The 20,484-nt window shown below is 36.8% G+C and overlaps 2 protein-coding genes across 4 annotated transcripts in view; one reads left to right on the top strand and one right to left on the bottom strand.

The window, feature by feature from the left end:
- The window catches only part of SMC4 (structural maintenance of chromosomes 4), a 36,333-nt gene extending 21,283 nt beyond the window's left edge, over positions 1 to 15,050 (bottom strand). The window contains exons 1-7 of one of the 3 annotated variants that reach the window (XM_004755663.3): positions 14,894 to 15,050; positions 13,603 to 13,746; positions 12,563 to 12,741; positions 11,917 to 12,108; positions 10,204 to 10,380; positions 3,072 to 3,236; positions 2,695 to 2,822 (exon numbers count right to left, since the gene is read on the bottom strand). In XM_004755663.3, coding sequence (XP_004755720.1) covers positions 2,695 to 2,822; positions 3,072 to 3,236; positions 10,204 to 10,380; positions 11,917 to 12,108; positions 12,563 to 12,741; positions 13,603 to 13,741 — 980 coding nt within the window. In that variant the 5' untranslated portion in view covers positions 13,742 to 13,746; positions 14,894 to 15,050. Of the gene's footprint in view, positions 1 to 2,694; positions 2,823 to 3,071; positions 3,237 to 10,203; positions 10,381 to 11,916; positions 12,109 to 12,562; positions 12,742 to 13,602; positions 13,747 to 14,893 lie in introns of those variants that run through there. The other 2 variants (XM_013057784.2, XM_045088570.1) reach the window with 2 other exon arrangements.
- Positions 15,051 to 15,380: 330 nt separating this feature from the next.
- Positions 15,381 to 20,484, top strand: part of IFT80 (intraflagellar transport 80) — a 114,040-nt gene continuing 108,936 nt past the window's right edge. The window contains exon 1 of the mRNA XM_045088573.1: positions 15,381 to 15,489. The gene's annotated coding sequence lies outside the window, so the exon portion shown is untranslated. The remainder of the gene's footprint in view (positions 15,490 to 20,484) is intronic.

The following is a 20,484-nucleotide window of genomic DNA, read 5'->3' as shown; positions in this document are numbered from 1 at the left end:
GTTAACAAACACTGGTGAACCCATCTCCCAACTAAAAGTAGGATTTTTAAAAGTCAACTTTGAGGACTTCAGGGGTAGGTAGGACAATAGAAAGGTCCTAAGTTCACCTCATCCCAAGGATACAATAGGTAACATCCACATCAGTTTAAACCCAGAAAATGATGAAGACTAGCAGAGCACTCTCCAGAGCTATATGTAAAGAGGCCAGCCACACTGAAAATGGTAGGAAAGGTGGAGACAGGCTTGGGACTACAGAGACCCAAGGCACTATTCTTGGGAGGGAGAGGTGCCACAAGCATAAAAAAAAAAGGGAGGGAAAAAAAAAAAAAAGGGAGCGAAAGAGACACATCAAGAATCCCAGGTATGGGGAAGAGGAATCCCTGTAACATTTGGCTTTGAAAACTAGGGGGGCCTAATTATGACAGTTCTGATAATCAGTGGGGTGTCACATCTTAACTTCAAATATCAGCAGGAAGAGAGGAGAGGGTGAGAGGATACGGAAACCGGACCCTTAAAGAGATAGCACAAAAAGCCAGATGGAGCATAGAAGCAGCAGTTTGAAAACTGGGGTTTATGTGAAAGAAATTTATTTACTAATCTCAGAGCAATTGCTGGACTGGAAGGGCAGACAGCTTTAGAAGACTCTTCCAGAAACAAAGGAGCTAGCAGGAGCCATTTCCTTCCTCTATCTCCCAGCTAGATACACAGATAGCTGCATGAACAAGTGCAATGCCAATACCCTCCACTTATCTTGCTAAGAGCTTGCACCCTCCCCCAATTCTCCTGAAATCCTGCCCCCTCTAATAAAATGCCCTTGGCCAGAGCCTACCCAAAGTGGTGCCATAAGCCTGGCAATGTGCAAGCAGCACAGACAGGAACCAGAACTGCTCCAAAGTGACACCTGCCCTGGGGAGAGGGGAATACTGACTAAACCCCAGCAGTGGGCTGGGAGCAGACACCTGGTCTGGCTGCAGACCCTGCTTACCAATAGAAGCTTCTCAAGGGACAACAGGGAAAGTGTCCTGTAGTTCGGTGCTATTGTATCTCTGATTAAACTCAAGCTCAAAGTGGCCTAGTCTGATTAAACTCAAGCTCAAAGTGGCCCCAGACTAACTCACTAACAACAGAGGGAACAAAACCTGCCCAAAAGGCAGAGAGAGACTATTGCAGACAACACTGAAGGCAAATGCAGCTTAGCCACATCAGTGGGGGCACATGCAACAAACACATAACAGATATTCCTGCAGTGGCAAGTTCTGGTGAACAGAAAACACTGCAACGCAGGGCATTATAGCACCTCTTTATGAAGCCACTACTTTCAAGAGCAGAAGACGGACTTTCCTAACACACAGAAAACCAGAGTTGGACAAAATGAGAAAACACAGAAATATGTCTCAAATGAAAGGACAAAAATCGCAAGAGACCTAACAAAATAGAGATAAGCAATATGTCTGATAGATAAAGTAATGGTCATAAAGATCCTAGCTGGAATTATGAGTGGAGGACCTCATTGAGACACTCAACAAAGAAACAAAAAACATAGAAAACCACCAACCAGAGATGAACTCAACAACTCATATTAAAAATACACTAGAAGGAATAAATAGAAAAGAAAACAGAAGAAAGGATCAGTGACCTGGAGGACAGGGTAATGGAAAGCAATCAAGTTGAAAAGGAGGAAAAAAATAAAAATGCGGAGTGGGAACTCAGCAACACCATCAAGCATAATAACATTTGCATTACAGGGATCTCAGAAGAAATGGGGGCAGAAATTTTATCTTAAGAAATAATGCTGAAAAGTTCCCAAATATGGGGAAAGAAAGTAAAAAATAGAATCACTATATGATTCAGTTATTCCACTACTAGAATTTATCCGAAGTATATGAAACCACTAATTTGAAAAGAAATAGGCACCCCTATGTTTACTGCAGCATTTACAATAGCCAGACTATGAAAATAGCCCAAATGTCCATCAAAAGATGAACGGATAAAGATGTGATACCAGATGCCTGGGTGATGCAGTTGGTTAAATGTCTGCCTTGAACTCAGGTCATAATCCTAGGGTCCTCGGATTGAGACTGTGCTGGGCTCCCTGCGCTGGACGGGAAGGAAGGGGAAGTCTGCGTCTCCCTCCCCTTCTGCCGCCCTGCACATACTCTCCCAAACGCTTAAAAAAAAAAAAAAAAGTGGTATATAAACACACAACCATAAGAAAAGAATGAAATCTTAACATTTGTAACATGGATGGATCCAGAAAGTATAATATTAAGTGAAAAAAGTCAGAGAAAGACAAACACCATATGATTTCACGAGTATGTGGAATTCAAAAAATAAAACAAAAGGATCAAAGAACAAAAGACAAACCAAGAAAAGAGATTCTTAAGTACAGAGAACAAATTGATGGTTACCCAGAGGGAAGGTAGGTGACAGGATGAGCCAAAGAGGCTAAGGGGATTAAAAGTATACTTATGAGTACTAAATGTAAAATTGTTGAATCACTACAGTGTATACCTGAAATTAATATAATATTAGAATTAAAATGAAATAAAAATAATCAACTTTAATAATATGGTAAAAGACCCTAATTTAATGAATTACATAAAAGTTCTTAGAATTTTTTTCTATCTTTTTCTTTACTATAGGAAAGATAGAGCTTAATGTTAGAAATAAGAACTGATAAATTAATGTACTTACATATAATACTGACAGACATGGTTCTTTTTTCTAAATATTTCATTTTCCAAGGTAAGAAATTCAATGGCAATGTTTTTCTCTCCTTCTAAGGCATCCTTTTCCTTTTCCACCAGCTTAACTCTGTTTAACTATAAAAATTTTGTGTGTACAGATTATTCAAGTATGCTTTATATGTATAGCTTCAGTTTCAAATATACCCACATTGGACAAAAACATCAACAATATTAATAAAACATTGAACTTTAAATTTCTTTTTGGCATTTACATGAGCAATCTAAACAGTAGATTTCTTCAATAATTCTAACTTTAGGATTTGACTCAACAAAACCTATTCAATAAACAGTCTGATTTGCAAGAAAAGTCTACAGAAAACTCACCTTCTCTCCTCTGTGTTCATTTAATATTTCAACTCGCCGACACAAGATTTTAATAGGCTCATTTAGCCGTCCGCAACCAATGATATCTTCTAAGTATTCAAGCATACCCTCATCATGTTCAGTCTGGCCTTTTGGTTTCATCATAGCGATTTGTTCAACTTCACCCTTAAAAAAAAAGTTGTATTACACACTTACTGTCTATGTTTAGCCACATCATCTTAAGTGAGGATCAGAAACAATCAAACCCAACAGTAACCAACAACTAAATGATGTCAATCAGTCGTTCAATGAGATTTAATAAGATATAAATAAAAATGTTTTCTCCACTGGTGTTAGGAGTTTTCACTTTCATAGGTGGTTAATATATATTTGAACTCCCTTACACAAACTCTTACAAAATTACAATATACAGTCACATACACGTATTAGAGCCAAAGAAAGATTCCCTATCTAAAAAGTTCATTCAATATAAAAAATATAAAAGTATTAACTTCTCCATGAAGCAAAACTCAGCAAGAAATTCACATAACCTACAATTACTTTGGCAACATTATCAATTCTTAATAACCTAATTAGAGCTCCTGTTCTGAAACAATGAATTTTCAAAAAGATCCCTCATAGCTCAACTGTAGTAGGAATCTTGTCCCAAGATGGTACGTTATTCAACTTTCTCTATAAACCTGGTGTTGAGTTCCTCAACAAGTGCTGGACTCTATAAGGACATCTCAAATTTAATACCCTAACTTCCTAAAATCAAGACCATTAAAGAAAAAAGAAAATTACCTACTTACTACAAGACATCCAAATGACCAAAAACTAAAGGTCATGGTACATATGAATTTGGAAAACTTAATTGCAATTAATATAACCACTTTAAAGTATAATTAAAATTCTTAGATTAGCATTATTTGTATTTATGTAATTTAATTACAAAGGAAAAAAGAAGAAAAATGCACAATCAGTAACCTTCAAGGCTGATTGCCAGGCAGCCACTTAGTTTCATGGTGGAGAAAATTTTGTCTAAACATGCTGAGGCAAAATGCTGCTGCTTTACTTCACAGCACAAGCCTGCTTGTGCTATTACAACAGAAGATGAGGCAAGAAGAAAAAATATATACTACAACTTTATTTCAGCAAAATAACAAGGGTGAAAAAAAATCAAGAATACCCATAAAAAGCATACCACTTCCTCAATTTAAATATTCAAAGTATTTATGAATAAATCTCAAAAATCTGGAGTAAATCTTGCCAATGTAATGACAAAGTCATATTTACTAAAAGCTCCCACATAAAAATAAGAAAAAACAAAACAAAACCCAAAACCAAACAAAAACACAAAAAAACAACTTTGGGCACTTGGCTGGCTTCGTCTGTAGAGCATGCCACTCTTAATCTCAGGGCTGTGAGTTTAAGCCCCACGTTGGGCATGGAGTCTACTTAAAAACAAAACAAAAAAAACAACAAATACCACCCCCCCCACAAACTTAGAAACAGTTCATTTTAAATCTAATCATTTAAAAAAATAACAACATTTTTGTACACTATCACCTTTCTATAGTTTAACACAACAGAACATTATTATCAAACACAAAGTAAAATGTTATCCAGAGAGCTTGTTATTTTTTTATTTCTCTGTAACCTTCAGTAATGTATAGTGTTTTAACTAAGTGTTTAAAATATGTAGATATTTCGGGCTCTCTGCTCAGCAGAGAGCCTGCTTCCCCCTCTCCCTCTCTGCCTGCCTCTCCATCTACTTGTGATTTCTCTCTGTCAAATAAATAAATAAAATCTTTAAAATATGTAGATATTTATAAAAAACCTTTTATTCTGCTTTCAATATGTTTACAGTATTATGTTTACAGTATTAGCTTTAAGTTTTAGGATTAAACCTGGAATAACATCCAAAGTTTGGGATTACAACAAGCAAACATCAGCCCTTGAGGAAGCATAGAGTCTTATCAAAGTTTTTAAGGAGGCAGGTTTTATCAACAGCAACACTACTCACATTTTGGGCTGGATATTCTTTGTTGTGGGGAGTTTTGCTAGGCATTACAGGATGCTTTGTAGTATCTCTGACCTCTACACACTAGATGCCAGGAGCATACCGCCCCGCCCTCAGCTGTAACAACCCAGTGTCTCCAGACAATGCTCAATATCCCGAGGATAGGGATGTAAAACTACACCCAGCTGAGAATCACTAATTTGAGATAGTACTCTTTTTGGGTTTATATTACAAACAAAAAATATCTGACATCTGATAATTTAATATACTGCCTAATTCAATTTGAGTATCTGAACACCTGTTTTAAGAGGATTGAAAAACTAGGCCAAGAGAATTTAAATCTTAGACAAAGGGGCATACGGTATTATTCGAGTAGCTGCTTTTCGGATAGCCAGAAGTTAGGACTCAGTGTAGAAGTTTACACTGACAAAAATATTCCTAAAGGCATTATACTTTTCCTGGCCAAAATTACTCAAGAGATGGAATAATGCTATTAGGAGACTGCCTAACTTTGAGTAAAACATAGTGGCAGCTTCTTTTGGGTTACTTGTTCTTCCCTCCCCAGTTAAAATGATGGCTATATAGCTATGATTTTTTTAATTCTAATAAGGCGGCAGTCTGTTGAAAAATAAAAATGCTAAAGTTAAGACAAGGACATTTATGAATCAAAATAGTTCCATTACAAGTGCCACAAAACATTCAGTTTTAAATTGTTACATGGCACTCTTTCTTTCCCCAGACAGTTATTATTAGATTAGTACTACTGATTCAACAGGCTACTAGAACATTCAGGCCTCCACCTGTCATTTGACTTATTAGAACTACTGTGCAACTCCAGTGACAACCTGGGACTTTTCTTATGGCTCTGTTCCTTGATGTTCTTTGCCTGCTTTACCACCTGCTACTATTTGCTTTCTTCTTTTTCCATTTTACATCATTTCATATATACTGGGAGTTCACAATCTGTGCCTGGAAAACCATTCCCCTACCCCCACTGCTGAAAACATACCTAACCCCATGTGAAATTATACAATATAGTTTTAATTTAGGGCATAAGTTATATGCTCATACATTTCAGAAATGATTCGAAAGCATCAACCTAAATTTAAAGTCACCCATCCATATCAAGGCCCTAAATCACAAATAATGACAGCATGAAAACATAAAAAAATTTCAAGTTGCTCTCATATTAGCATCTGAAGCCAGACAAGCCCTACAGGCCTCCAGGTATCTCTAGCTTCTATACCTTCAGGAGACGGAGTAAGATTTCAAGCCCCCCCCCCCTTTGCTGTTCTTTACTACAAACTTTAATTCTATCAGAGACATTAAGCAACTATGTAAAATACCAACTATGGTTTTTAAGAGTAACAGAAACTGCAAACATATTTCAAAAAAATACTTATAATAACCAAGGGCTTGAACCTTAACTCACTAAAATAGGTGGCAAATCAGGATATTGTGATTCAGTTGCACTATTTTTGATAACTTATTTTATAGAAATAGAAATACACAACTTAAAAACCTAAGAAATAGGTATGATGCTCTTTATTCTTAATTCATACAGAATCCAAATTTTAGCAAGTATGAACCACAAGAAACTCAAGTCCAGAGCTATATTAAAACTTTTTTCCTAAAAAGGCTTGAAGGATTCTTATGATAAATATGGGTGTTTGCATCAAAATTAAATGGCCCCGATTTACTGGGCTCTAAAATTTTCGAAGATTTTGAGAGATCATAAGCGCCCACACACTGGAGCATGGGGAAGAGGTACAGGGTGAGGGAGAGGGACAAGCACAATCCCTGCTGAGCATAGAGCTAGATGCAAGACTGAAGCTCTCCATCTTGAGATCATGACCTGAGGAGAAACCAAGAGTGAAACGCTCAACCAACTGGGCCACCCAGACACTCCTGGGCTTTGAATTTTTATATTGTCTTGATAACCTTTTTATTTTCTCTACTTTCCCCTGTACCATAAATTATTGTCCTTTATATTCTGCTAGTAAATTTTTATTCTAATTTGCTCTTTGTCAGCGTCAGAGGACAACAGACCAAATCACCAAGGTTAGTATTGGCCTAAAATACATACATAAATAGAAAGGATAATGCTTTAGTAGGTAGACAGCTTGATGTCTATTCTGGTTGCTTAGGAGTAGCTTCTTTCACAGCTGAGGCTGTTGAATCAGATACTTTTGGGTAACTGATAAAGCTAAAAAACTCTTTTGAAATAGCACAGACTAATTTCTACAGCTAAGACTATAACCGAAATAGTTTGTATGACATGCCAGGCTTGGGAAAAATAAACTGGAAAGAAAAAGGAACAATAGATAAACTGGATTAACAAAGGTCTGAGTTACCTATTTCCAAATTACTACCCAAGAAGAAAAAAGTCGTGGTTCTTATTTTATAATAATGAAGACAAGAAGTATAGGAAATTGAAAACTTTGACAAAACTAAAATTTCTTTAATAGTTGTAGCTTTTAGGAGTTTACAAAACTGTTCCCGAGACAGCAATCATTAGTGTAATTTTGAACTGCCATAAAAGCATTAAGGTTATCATTCTTTTAACTTTGGAACAAATGTTCCAAAACCAATTAAATCTCATTTATAAGTCAGAGTTACCATGAAATGCTATGGAGACCTAACAAAACCCTACTTATTTGCACCAACAGTTATTACAAGGGGACAAAGGCTTTGAAATTAAGGTAAATATAAATGAGGACATGTACAAACACGAGAAGTACAATGGCCAATTATAATCTAACACTTTTTGAAGGCATGTGTGCATCCCTCTAAGGACAAGAAACAGGGCTTAACCATTTCTGTATCTTTTATATCATTTTCGTACATACTCTCATCATGTACTCATTTGAATCAACTGATGCAATTTAAAATGGATCCAAATACTAGAAATGTCTACTTCAAAAAACTACTAAATCAATATAAACACTGTAATTTTTTTTTTTTTTTTACTGTTATGGACTTCTAAAATTTAATGGTGTTTAATCTTAAAAATCAATATTCACTTTACCTAATTCAGATTACTTAGCATGATCACTGGCCAGTCTATATGTTTTAGTCAAACTAAGCACTTTTGTTTTGATATTATGCTGTCTCCAAGTTCCCAGCCTCCCAAATCACATTAAAAGAAATCTTCAATGGGAGAGAAGACAATTAAAAAACCATAGTTTTTACTTACCTTCAACTGCTTTAAAAAGTTAGTGCAGGAGTCTAAACTTTTGAAAAGGAATTAAACATCCATAGAAACCACTGTCACTCTCCCTCAAACTTTTAAATAGGGCATCATTATTCTACCTAGTCCAATCTTTATTTCTTCTTCCTAACAAGTGAATTCCTAAGGTTCCTACCTGTCAACTTAATCAAATGGAAAATCTGTTACTTAGGAAGTTTACCTTGATATTAAAAATGTTTTAAATAATTTGTTAGAAGGACACAAAAAGGTTGTGATTATAGGAGGACAAATGGCATAAGCTTAGGTACTTCAGAAGTACATGTTTAACGAAATTGACATTAAAAAATTACTGTTATTTACTTCTTTGGGAAGTTATGACTTTATTTAGCTTCCTTTATTATGGAATTATATAGAGAGGATGCGCCAAAGGAAAAAAAATTACCCTTACAGGGGTTAAAATGCAGTATACTTTATTTTGAGGAATCTTGGCACAGATGTAAAATTTTTAACCAATTATCCCAGGATGACAGTAAACAGCAAATAATAAACAAAAATAAACACAAGAATAGGGTCCTGCAAAATGCTATTATAAAATATAGTATTATAGAGTGAAATAACTTATAATCCATAATTAACCAAACCAAATCCTAGAATATAAAAGTCTATATAAGTTAAATTTGATTAAAGACAAACATACATACACAAATACACACAGCTTTATTTTCATATTTTGTAAATACAAATTCTGTTAAGAAATATATCTGCAGCTGATTTCCCCCAATATTCATTTTTAAATAAGTCTGGGTTACAGAAGTATTACAAATGTACCATGCCTGGTAACAAAAGATAGTAACAGAAGTCATTCTAGAACAATGGGAACTGACTGAGAACACTCAGGCATCCTAATGAAACTTTCAATACCAAATCAAAATTCCCAACTTAGTTTAAAATCAGTAGCATAAGACATTAAAGAATACCAGCAGCTATTTTACATCACAATATAGTTTTGTTTTAATAATTATGCTCTTGGGAGGGTCTGGATAGAACACAGGAAAAGAAAGGAGCTTCAAATCAAAAAGGAATTAATATATCTGACAAAGCCATGTTTTACACTAATAACTTTCTGAAGGGAAGACAAAAGAAATTAGGTATTTTTCTTACCAGGCAAGACTGGTAAAACATATCTTTACTCAGAGAACACAGGGTTCCTAATAAAATTCAACTTAACACCAGGTATTAGTTTTATACCTCTCTAAAAAGACTTTAAAGAGTTGTGATATTTCATAATGACATAGGAGTTATTTTCTTGTCTTCTAATATTTAGTAGTTCAAGTAGGCCATTCTAACCAAAACAAAAACCAGCTTGGTAAGCTTTTAGTTAACCATGCCAAGGTAAAAAAAAAAAAAAAAAAAAAAGTAAGGCACTGAAGTAAAATCGTCAAACACCATGTGTACAGAGTTCATTTTTGTGCTATTTAAAATTAGTACAGATAAGAACAAAAGTAAAGGACTATTAAAAGATAATGAATCTCATTTAAAATATTGTCTTAAAGGAAAATATAAACAATAACAATAAAAAGCTGTAATATCCCTGTCACGCTAAAGCAGCACAATAATATTGGTGTTTAATATTTATTTCACTACGCCAATATTTACGTGCTGCTAGAGCGGAACAAGTATGTCAGTCCATCCAAACATAAAACAAGCATCTTATGGTGAAAATAGTTTTGAATGAATTTCCTTAAATTTCTAGAGCAGCAAATAATGATTCGCATCTTGACTGTAGTATGTAAACCATGATGTGCTGCTACAGTACTTTAAGGCCTCAATAATACAGGATTCATCCAACAGGGGGATAACCCTCTAAACTTTATTGAGGGGAAAAAAAAAAAAGAAAGAAAGAAAAAGAAGAGACTCTCTTAAGTCTTTAATAAACTTACCTGCAAGATTAAAAATCTATTATGGTCCAGGTCAATTCCATGGCTTCGAAGAAGATTTCCAACATCCTTAAACGTTGTCTTTTTCCCACTTATGTGATAGACAGAAGTATTATCTCTGTAGGCAGTTCTGGATACATAGAAGTTACTGTTAGGAATGACTTCATAATCATCCCCTTCCTGTTTTGCATAAAAACAAAACCAGAAAACAACTGTTGGTATTAAGTCACAGGTCTGCACCAAATTTCATTCTCTTCATATTCAAACCAATTCTATGGATTAAAAACTTCAACATGCATATAAACTGGCAATAGTTCTAAGACATAACCCTCTGAGCAAAGAATAGCCTCCAAGTTTTGATCTCTTACTCATAGATCACAAAAAGCAAAAGGCCAAACAAACAGAAACAAAAAACCCACCTCCAAACAAGTCAAAATATATTTGACTGAGAAAAAGGGCATTTGAAGTGAGAAAAGAATCTCACCATATCTGAAACAAACTCATCTAAATTATCAAGCCATGTTGACAGATTAAATTACTAGTCCCATTTTTTAAAAGCTGCAAGAAATGATCCAAGGAAAGGAAGGTAATAATGGCATAACATGGCTTAATCCTCCCCCCACCCCCCGCTTTTTGGTAAACAATATTCTATTAATGAAAGGTATAAAGAACTGCAAAGAATTCACTACATTCCTCCAATTTCTAGAAAAATCAAACAAATTTTTAAAAATGAAGTGTAAATCTACTTTAATATTAAAAAGTTGCTTTCCCTTAAAAGCTTTCCCATTCTGAAATTATGGCTTTTAAAATTTACACAAATCAAACATAATTACAATAAGCAAAGAAATCAAACCTGATTTACTGGCAATCATTTTCTAACCTAAATTGTACAATAAAAAAGCACTAAGAAACAAAATAGATGCCATCATGTAAATTTTATTAAAGTCCATTATGTTAAAAAAAAAATCTAAAAAACAAAACTTAGAAGCCAAGTCACATCCTCGCTTCACTATGAAGGTTTCTATATTTTTAGGTTCCAACCGGTCAGTTTTAAGCCATGAATTTCCAACGTTAGCTATTCAACAGATAAGAAAAAAAACGAGTACTAGCAGAACCATGTAAATAAGCTAAATATTTTACCTAAAATTGTTTTTCTAGAAAACATATCAACTTTGCCTTTTCCCTGTTTTAAAAGGGTGGTTTTATTTATAAAGGATAGTTTAAACTGAAGAGTTTTTTCATATTACAGACAACTAATAACATTAATGTGAATTAAAATAATGGAGATGGTAAAATTAGTAACATTTGTAACATTTTCAAATTTAAGAAATTTATCTGAAAGCAATAAAAACAACTTTAAAAACGAACCCAAAATTTATAGTGAAAGAATGCCTCGATGGCACTCAGGATTATACTCAATGTTTTATTCTAAAAAGGTAAGTACTACAATGAGCTACATATAATTCATTCCCCTGGCTACAAATTTTAATATTTTAAGTGTAACAGCTGCCACCAACACTACTCAAAAAGAAAATATGGTCTGGAGGTAATGAAATCAGATCTGGGGGGTAATAAAATAATTATCTGTTCTGCTTTAAACATACGCTGATTTTTTAAAAAGCCAATTTAAGCCAAAAATAATAAATGCACAATGTATGGAAATCTTATGTTCCGTACTTGAAATTGCAAATAACTAAATACTCCAAAGTCCCTTACCTTATCAATTATCTTCTGAAAATGAACCTCTACAGTACAACTCTGAATGTCCTTGTGTTCATCAGAATTGTGTATTAGTACTGAAAGTTTTTTAGATCTTATTTTTTGTGCTCGATAGCCAAACACAAAAAGCATAGAATCAATAACATTGGATTTGCCACTGCCATTTGGCCCAATAATACAGGAAAAGCGCTGCATAAAAAGAACAGAAAAAAAAATTAAAGTTAAAAAGTTCATACCTTACAACTGATTTAATTTAAAGTGCTTGCCTTTTTTACTTGCAGCAAAACTATTAAGTATTTAAAAGGTTTCATTTCAATTTGTTTTCTTACATCATGTTCTCCTTTATCACAAGCTTCAACACCTTTAATAAGACCATATTCTCATTCTAACTCACTTTTTACAAAATTCATTCTAATAGAGAAAATACTTCCTTCAAACAAAAAACTCACCAATTCTATTCTGTGAGGGGAAACTTAACAGTCGTACCAAAGATAACCAGTATAAACAAAAATTAATTTCAGTTGTTAAAAACACAGGAAACATACCATTTGTTGTCAATCAGGATGAACATGATAAAACTGATTTATTCATCTTGTAATAAAAACACATGACCCTATAATAGTTACTTAAAACAGTCAAATACCTTATGAAAAGGTCCCAGAATTTTTTCCCCAGCATAGGATTTGAAGTTCTGGTTTACAATATGAGTTATCATAAGCCGAGGAGCTCCAGCTTCATTGGCCATTGCTGGAGGCGGGGGAGGAGGGATGCTATTCAAAATTTCTTCTAAACTTCTATTATCAATTTCCTCACTTGGTGTCTCTAGGTCAGTCAAAGGAAAGGGAAAGCAAGGGGGGAAAAGCCTATATTAGTGCAATTAGTTCGGAGAACTACTGCTTGCTAATTTTTGGAGAAACGTTATTTATGAAATCTAGGAATCTGTATTTTCCACTTCAATGTATTATCCTAAATTCAGGAGAAATGAAAATCTTTCAGCTTAGTTTTATAAAGAAAGAAATTCTCAAAAGAAATAACCTACAAAAATACATCTCTTTAAGAGTCAAAATGCTACAACATAAAGCAGGTCTGGGAAAACCAGAACAACGTGATTCTCTGCTCCTCACCTTAAACAGGTGGTTAAATCCTAAGGCTCTATTCCGCTTATCTCTGAGTACCGGGAACCTTAACTTTGCACCCTCAAGAGCTCCAGCGACCCTGTCACAGGGGCTTTCTAATGTCACCCAATTCCCGTACTCAAAAAAGTTACAGTAGTTTCGAGTAAATTATTCTCTCTTTAAACGCAATTTAAGACCAGGGAAGTTAAGTTATGGTCAAGCAACTTTAAAGATGCAATCATGTTAATTCTGTCCTAGAAAACTGTATACTAGCTATTGGCTTACCGACTTCGGTGGAAATACAAGGCCACAAATTCATAACTGTAGCCACATACTTGCCCTAATACTCACTAGCACCGTTACATAGAAATTGCACGAAGACTCTGATCTCTGAAAATTGCCAAATCGCTTTCTTGAGCTGCTCTATGGGACCGACACGCGACCTACAGTCATCAACTCCGCAGCCCCTCACCTCCACGCCTCCAAACACCAGTCAGTCCCGGGTTAGGCGCGGACCCACAATGGTCTCCTAGCGCGTTTTCCGAGGGAGTTGCGGTGGGGTACTCACCTGCGGTAGCAGGGGCCGGGCTGCCCGCGCGGCCGGGCGGGGGTTCCGGCTCCGCGTCGCTGCTGGTGCCGTCCGGGGACTGAGGCGGCTCTTCCCTTCTGCGCCGGGCGGTGGAAGGCTGGGTGCCTTTGCGGGGCATGATCGCTGGGGCCGGGGGAGAGCCAGGGGCAAGTCAGCCCGCCGAGCCGCAGGACAGTACCGGTACATTCCTCGCTGGAGCCCGCGTCGGATGGGTTCAGCCCCCACCCCTTCCCACTCAGGGGAAAAACTCTGCCCGTTTCCGAGAGCCCAGTTTAAAATACGCCGCTCGACGCCAGCGGGGTGCTCGATAAAGAAGGCACGAAAAACCCAAGTGCCCAAAAGGCGGGATTCGTTTTAAGTCCGAAGCGAGTGGGAAAACCTAGACGTGCCTGGTTGTCAAGCAAGGATAGAACTGCCTAAGTTCTTTTTATTTCCTTAATGCCCCCTACTCCCGTCCCCCCACAGGTGTAAGAATCTTATCCTTTAACTTCCTAACGAAATAATTCCTATACGCCGGCATTTACTGACATTCCCACGCGGCGGGGGTTAGAGAAGCAAGCGCACGGACTCTGCGAGAAGAGTTCTATTAGCTTCAGGTTCGGGGGGACTATCCACTCTTCCTAGAGTAGCTAAGAAGACTAACGGGCGACTCGCCGCCTACTTTCCCCGCCATTTAGCTCTCGGTGCCGTTGACGGCCCGGGGCTTCCAGGTCTCCTCGACACCGTCCGACCCGGAAAGGCGGCAGGAGACTGGGGTCGACCACTCTCGACTTCCAAATCAGACATAAACAGCGCCTGCTCCAGCTCAGTCATCTTGGGGTGGCGGGGTCTGTCCCTCCGGGGCCCGTCGCGGAATCTCGTTGGACAATAAACTACAAAAGGTCACCACTAAGGGTTCAGACCCGGTGATTATTCCCTTGAGAGAAGAGAGAAGGTCAGGGGGCCGGGGCAGGGGAGACGCCCTTTCCCCGACAGAGACCAGGATTTCTGAGAAAAGATCCGTGAGGCTTAGAGTCTGCGTCCCCCGCACCCCCGCCGAGAGACGCTTAAGTAGCTCAGAGAAGTGGCGCCCGCGAGAAGCGCGCGGGAGTCCCGACTGCCGGGAGGCGGCCGAGGGGGGAGGGGTGACAGCGAAAGAAATCTCCCGGCGGCAGCCTCAGCCCAGAGCGGACTTCGGCGGCTCCAGCTCAAGGCCTCTACTTTCCAGGCGCCCGCAGACGGGGCAGGAAGTAACAGTGTGACAACCTGATCAGGAAAAGAAGTACTTTACCTGCGGGGTAGTCCACGCACACCGAAGCTGGAAACCGTTGTATAGCACCCCCGCTTCTACCGGTGTTTCGGCTCCGGGTCCTTCACTCGAAAATGGCGCCTAAAATACAAACTCGAACGGAAATTCGTTACAAATGCGCGCAATGCTTTCTGGGAACCACTAATTTGAAAAAAATGCGGCGATTACCACCGCCATCTTCTGGTCGTTTACACGCATGCGCGAACTCCTGGCGGGACCCTTGTGCCAGGGCACTTTTATAATAAGTTAAAAGGTAGAGCGAAACACTGTTTTGTCTGACGCCTACGGCAGCAGTATTTTTATAAAAATGTTTTTCTTAAAAACACCAATCTGGAGAATGGTGAACGAGAGGAAAAAAAACAGTAGGGCTCCACCCACAGCTGGAGGAGGACTCAGTCGTCCACTAACGTCCCTTAAAAAGAGGGCGGGATCGGGTGACCCGCGATGGGGAAGTATCGCGAGAAGAAGGAGTGTGCGTAGCTAGCAGGAGTCACTATGGTGACGGGGAGGTCGGGAGGCTTCTTGGTAACTGGTCCTAGTCTGTGGGAGCAATCGCCACTGCTTTCCTGGAACTTAAGGTAAATCTCTTCACCTCTGGATGTGGTGAGGAGGGGGTTTGGAAATTGTGACCATCAATGGACCCCACCTTACTTGCTTTAATAGTGTATGTGACATAGAGCATCAGTTATTTTTCCATCTCCGTGGAGGCAGTGGGGCTCTGGACGTAGCTTTTGGGACGCGAAGCAGGAAGCCCTAGGGAGTTTGGAAGGAGTAGAAAGACAAAAACAACAAAAATCCTGAATTGGTGAATGATTGTATGGTCTATATATATGTGGTTAGCAAAATAATTTCCGAATTCATTGGTGTTAGGTCGTTAGTGTCACGAGTGAAAGGGGATTTCGGGCTTTTGAAATCATTTGATTGAAAGATTCCGTAATGGAAAAAATGATTTGTTGATGTCATCTGGTTATCTTCATGAGAAAATTATCGATCGGAAAATATTTCTTAAGTAACTTTTGAATACGTTGCGTTGTGCAAGGCATAATCAGGATTATTAAGCAAGTATTCCTGTTCCAAGAAAACTTAGTTTTGTTAGTCGATTTTTAACCTGTAGTCTGTGATCCTGGTAGTAAGGTGATTGAGATTCAGTGGAATTCCTAATTAACCCTTTCTCCCCCCAGCCCCCCACCCCTTCCGCTGCTGAAACTGTAAACAGAATTCTGTGTGTTTGTGCTTTTTTTTTGCGGACTTGGTTTTCCCAGAACTTTGATTACTTTCTCAAATGTGGTCCTAATCTCCTATTATGTTAACCACTGGTTGATTTGACTACCTCCAATGATGTATTTATTCAGCGACGCTTAGTTTGACTATGAGAACTGGGAGTCTTCTTTTCCCCTTTAACTTTTGCATACCTAAGGCCCGTCACAGTAAAGCTCCCATAAATCTGCTTTATAAATGAATTTATGTTACCATTCTAAGTAAGTAGTATGAGTCTTGCCCCAGGAGCATAAAGTCAGGTTCAGAGATTCTCAAGTGGGGTGTGGAGGACACCCCTTACAAACTAAGAATTTGGTGAGGTTCAGTGTGGTTAGCAGGAACATTGACTCAGTACTAGAATACACATTTATTTATTTATTTTTATTTTAAATTTATTTTTTATCTTTTTAAAAAAGATATTCATTTGTCAGAGAGAGCACAAGCAGGGGGAACGGCAGATAGAGGAAGAAGCAGGTTTCCCGCTGAACAAGAAGCCAGATGCCAGACTCAATCCCAGGACTCTGAGATCACGACCTGGGCCTGAGCCCAGGCAGACACTTAAGTGACCAAGCCACCCAGGCGTCCCTATTTATTTTTATATTTACTTACTATATTTACTTAACATATAGTGTATTATTAGTTTCAGGGGCAGAATCTAGTGATTCATCTGTTTCGTATAACACCCAGTGCTTATTACAATCAGGTACCCTCCTTAATGCCCATCACCCAATAATATACCTTTATTTTTAAAGTTGAAAAAATTATTGTTTTCATAAGACAAATTACAGACAGTAAAACTCAATGAAAAAAATTTTTGGCTCGTAGGCATATCAAGAAAATGTAGTGATTCTGTTTGAAGGCTTCTGGAGTCTTGAATTTTCAGAGTTTATAAAACACTACAAACCCTGAGTCAGAGAGATATCAATCGTGAAAAAAGCAAAGACTAGACCAAACTGAGTGGTGTAAAAGAGTCATGGAGATGATGTAGTAGAAAGATGTACCGTAACAAAATCCCAAGTCCCATCATTTTTTTAGCTACGTTCCTGGACAGTTTACTCAATTTATCAATCTCTTTGAGAATATTTATTATAAAAATCAGTATATAATGTCTGCCTCATAGGATTGTTTATAATTATCTAGTACACATGTGAAGCATTTGATAATACTGTGTTTATGACATTGACCTTATTAGGGCATGTGCTAAGGATGAATAATGGGATATCAAGTTAGAAAATCAGCTTATGAAGGGTCTTGAAAGCCAGATTGAGCATGTTAGATATGATATAGAGGAAACACTTATTAGAAAAATTTTGAGCTAAGGAATGACTTGGTTAAAAAAGAAAAAAAATAATGATAGTTAAGTAGGATGTGTTAAAGAGGAGAAAGACTTACATCAGGCATGGATGAACTGAATTATTAGTATACAGTCTCTCATGTGGAGGGAGAAGTGCCTACACAGTAGAATGGAAAAATATCCAGGAACATTTGGGGGGAAAAATCTATAGCTTCTGAAGATTTTAAGGTTTAAGAGTCGAAACACCTAAAGTCAGTCAGATAATATTCTTTGTTGGTGAATCCCGAACTAGTAATGAGAAGAAAGAAAGAAAAACAAGTTATGGATAATTCCTAGTTTTACTGCCTTTGATGATTGCTATAAACAGCAGTAGGTCTTAATGACAGATGAGAAAGATATGCAATTTCAATAAATCAATTAAGTAACCTATTGATTTAGATTTAGTTCAACCTAACTATGCTCCACTCAGAACAAATATTTTCAAAATAGCTTAAACCAGGTTGTATAATGTAGAAAAGATATTTATAACAAACAGCTACAGAGTAGACCTAAATCTAAAGTGAAAGTAGGACGCTTAGAATAAGTGAAGTGATTTGAGAAGAGATTAGAATCACAAGAAAAAGTCTTGATTAATTCCTTCCAATATTTTGGATACTTCTCATGAAAATAACAGTGTTTAATTATAAAAAGAATCTGGTCAGATTGGGATGGACTAACTTAACAGTCATTTGGTAAAGTATAATCAAGCCTTATCTTTCTGATCCAAAATCATCTAATAACCGTTATGTGTAATTTCAGGCAGTCTGAGAAAAGAACCCTCACGTTTTACATTTTAAAAGGGAAATTGTACCACATAGGAAGAAATAAAAATAAATTTAAAGAGAATAATAGAGTTAGAATTTAAATCCACATTTGCAATTCTTTAAGTGCATACTTAAGTTTTGTCATCATCATAATATATTTTTTTTGTCTGTCTTCTAATGAGTTTCAGCATTTCATAAAGTCTGATATTAGATTTGTGGATAAATGTTTAAAAATCTCAAGTTTTTAGTTAATTGTGAGTATTTGGATTAATTGGATATTAACTAATAAATAAATAAATATGAATTTATATAAGTAATGAATACTTAGAGAACGTTGTTCAAAATTAATAAATTGTTTGGGGTGCCAACCCTAGGAGTCATGACCTGAGACAATGGCTTCTGCTTAACCACTGACCCACTCAGGTGCTCCCATCTCATTTCTAGATCATTGCACAGCACTCTGGCATATTGTTGAATATGATTATTTTTTTATGCTAGTTGATCAATTAAAAGGATGAATTAAAGATGACTATGTATTTGAGATTTTCTGGCTAGAATTTATTAGGCCATACTGTAAAAGGATTATAAATACAGCAATATAAACAATTATAAAAGGCTGGCTCAGTTGGTGGAACGAACATGCAACACTTGATCTCACGTTGTGGGTTCGAGCCCCACACTAGGTGTAGAGATTACTTAAAAATAAAATCTTACAAAAAAGATTAATAAATTGGCTATAGAACAGGACAGATAGTAATGACTATTTCTCTTGATAATATAATGTTATTATACATTTACATATTATACATTTTGTTATACATACACATAATATATATATGCATCCATGTAATATGTACATAAATACATTATATATTATATATTAGTACATGAATGTTATTGGAATTCTCACCTTTTTTTTTTTTTCTTCAAGATTTTATTTATCTGACACAGAGAGAAAGTACAAGCAGAGGGAGCAGCAGAGGGAGAGAGAGAAACAGGCTCCCTGCTAGGCAGGGAGTCTGAAGTGGGGCTCTTTCTTAGGACCCTGGGATCTGACCTGAGCTTAAGGCAGATGCTTAATCAACTGAGCTAGCCAGGCTCCCTGAAATTCTCACCTATCTTAACAAAAGAAATAGGAAGTGAGGAAGTAGAATAGTGTTTTGGGGAAAGACTTTTGAAAAATGAGTTTGCTTTTATTCATGTCAGTCGGGATTAGGAAAGATATATCCAGTGGGAGCAGAGGCAAAGAATATAGTATAGGAAAGAAAATAGGATGAGGCAGTGCTATATGAATGAATAAAACATACAAATAGATTAGTTTTTTAAGGTTGTAAAGTGAGGATAGCACCAGAAAATGTCCATTCTTAGACTCTAGGAAGGAGAAATAATTATAGTAATGCCTCAGGATGGATTCTAGATCATAGGTGATAGAAAACCTAATCTAAATTGTCTTGAGAAAAAGGGAAGTTTTTCTTCCACATCACTTATTTGAATAAAAGTCGTGGGCCACCTGTGAAACAGTCTCTGCAAAGGGAATGGAATGTTCTAATTGGCTTAAGTCTCTCTCATGCTGGCTTCATTGAAGCCACATGGGCTAAAAGTGGGGAAGTGGGTGTTCCAAAGAGAAAAATTCTTTGTAGCTAGGAAGAGTGACAAAAAACACCAATTTTCAACTATGAATAGCTAACAGTTATGTAATTTTTTACTATGTTTCAGGCACTTCACTGGACATTTTACATACATTTAATTATCATAACCAACCTGTGAAATAGATATTATTAGACATATTTTATATAAGGAAGAAAACAACACAGTATCTGGAAGATCAGTAGGTAAAAGTTTCAATAAAAGGGGGTGAAGTGCAGTAGAGACTGAAGGGAATGAGAATGGTGATCCTATGAGAAAAAAACATTAGTTTTTTTTCAAATGCAGAAATGCATGAAGAAGACAACAAAACTGGGCCATAGTCTTATCACTCAGATAATCTTGTACTAAACATACAAGTGTATAGATAAGTAAAATACTATGAACATAGTAAAAACTTCAAATGGTACAGAAACCTAAAACGATAATTAAAACCTTCCCTTCTCATCCCAGTGCACCTACCCTTACAGAGGTCTCCATTGTCTTGCATATCTTCCCAGAAAAATCTTTTATAATCTTCTAGCTTAAATATAGTCCTTTTTATTTACACAAAAAGGATTGTGTTACATTATACT

This window comes from Mustela putorius, unplaced genomic scaffold (genome assembly GCF_011764305.1).
Source record: "Mustela putorius furo isolate JIRA1106 unplaced genomic scaffold, ASM1176430v1.1 tig00003834_pilon_pilon_pilon, whole genome shotgun sequence".
Classification (NCBI taxonomy): domain Eukaryota; kingdom Metazoa; phylum Chordata; class Mammalia; order Carnivora; family Mustelidae; genus Mustela; species Mustela putorius.
Note: the sequence above shows the minus strand (reverse complement) of the source record. Positions and strands in the feature narration are given on the sequence as shown.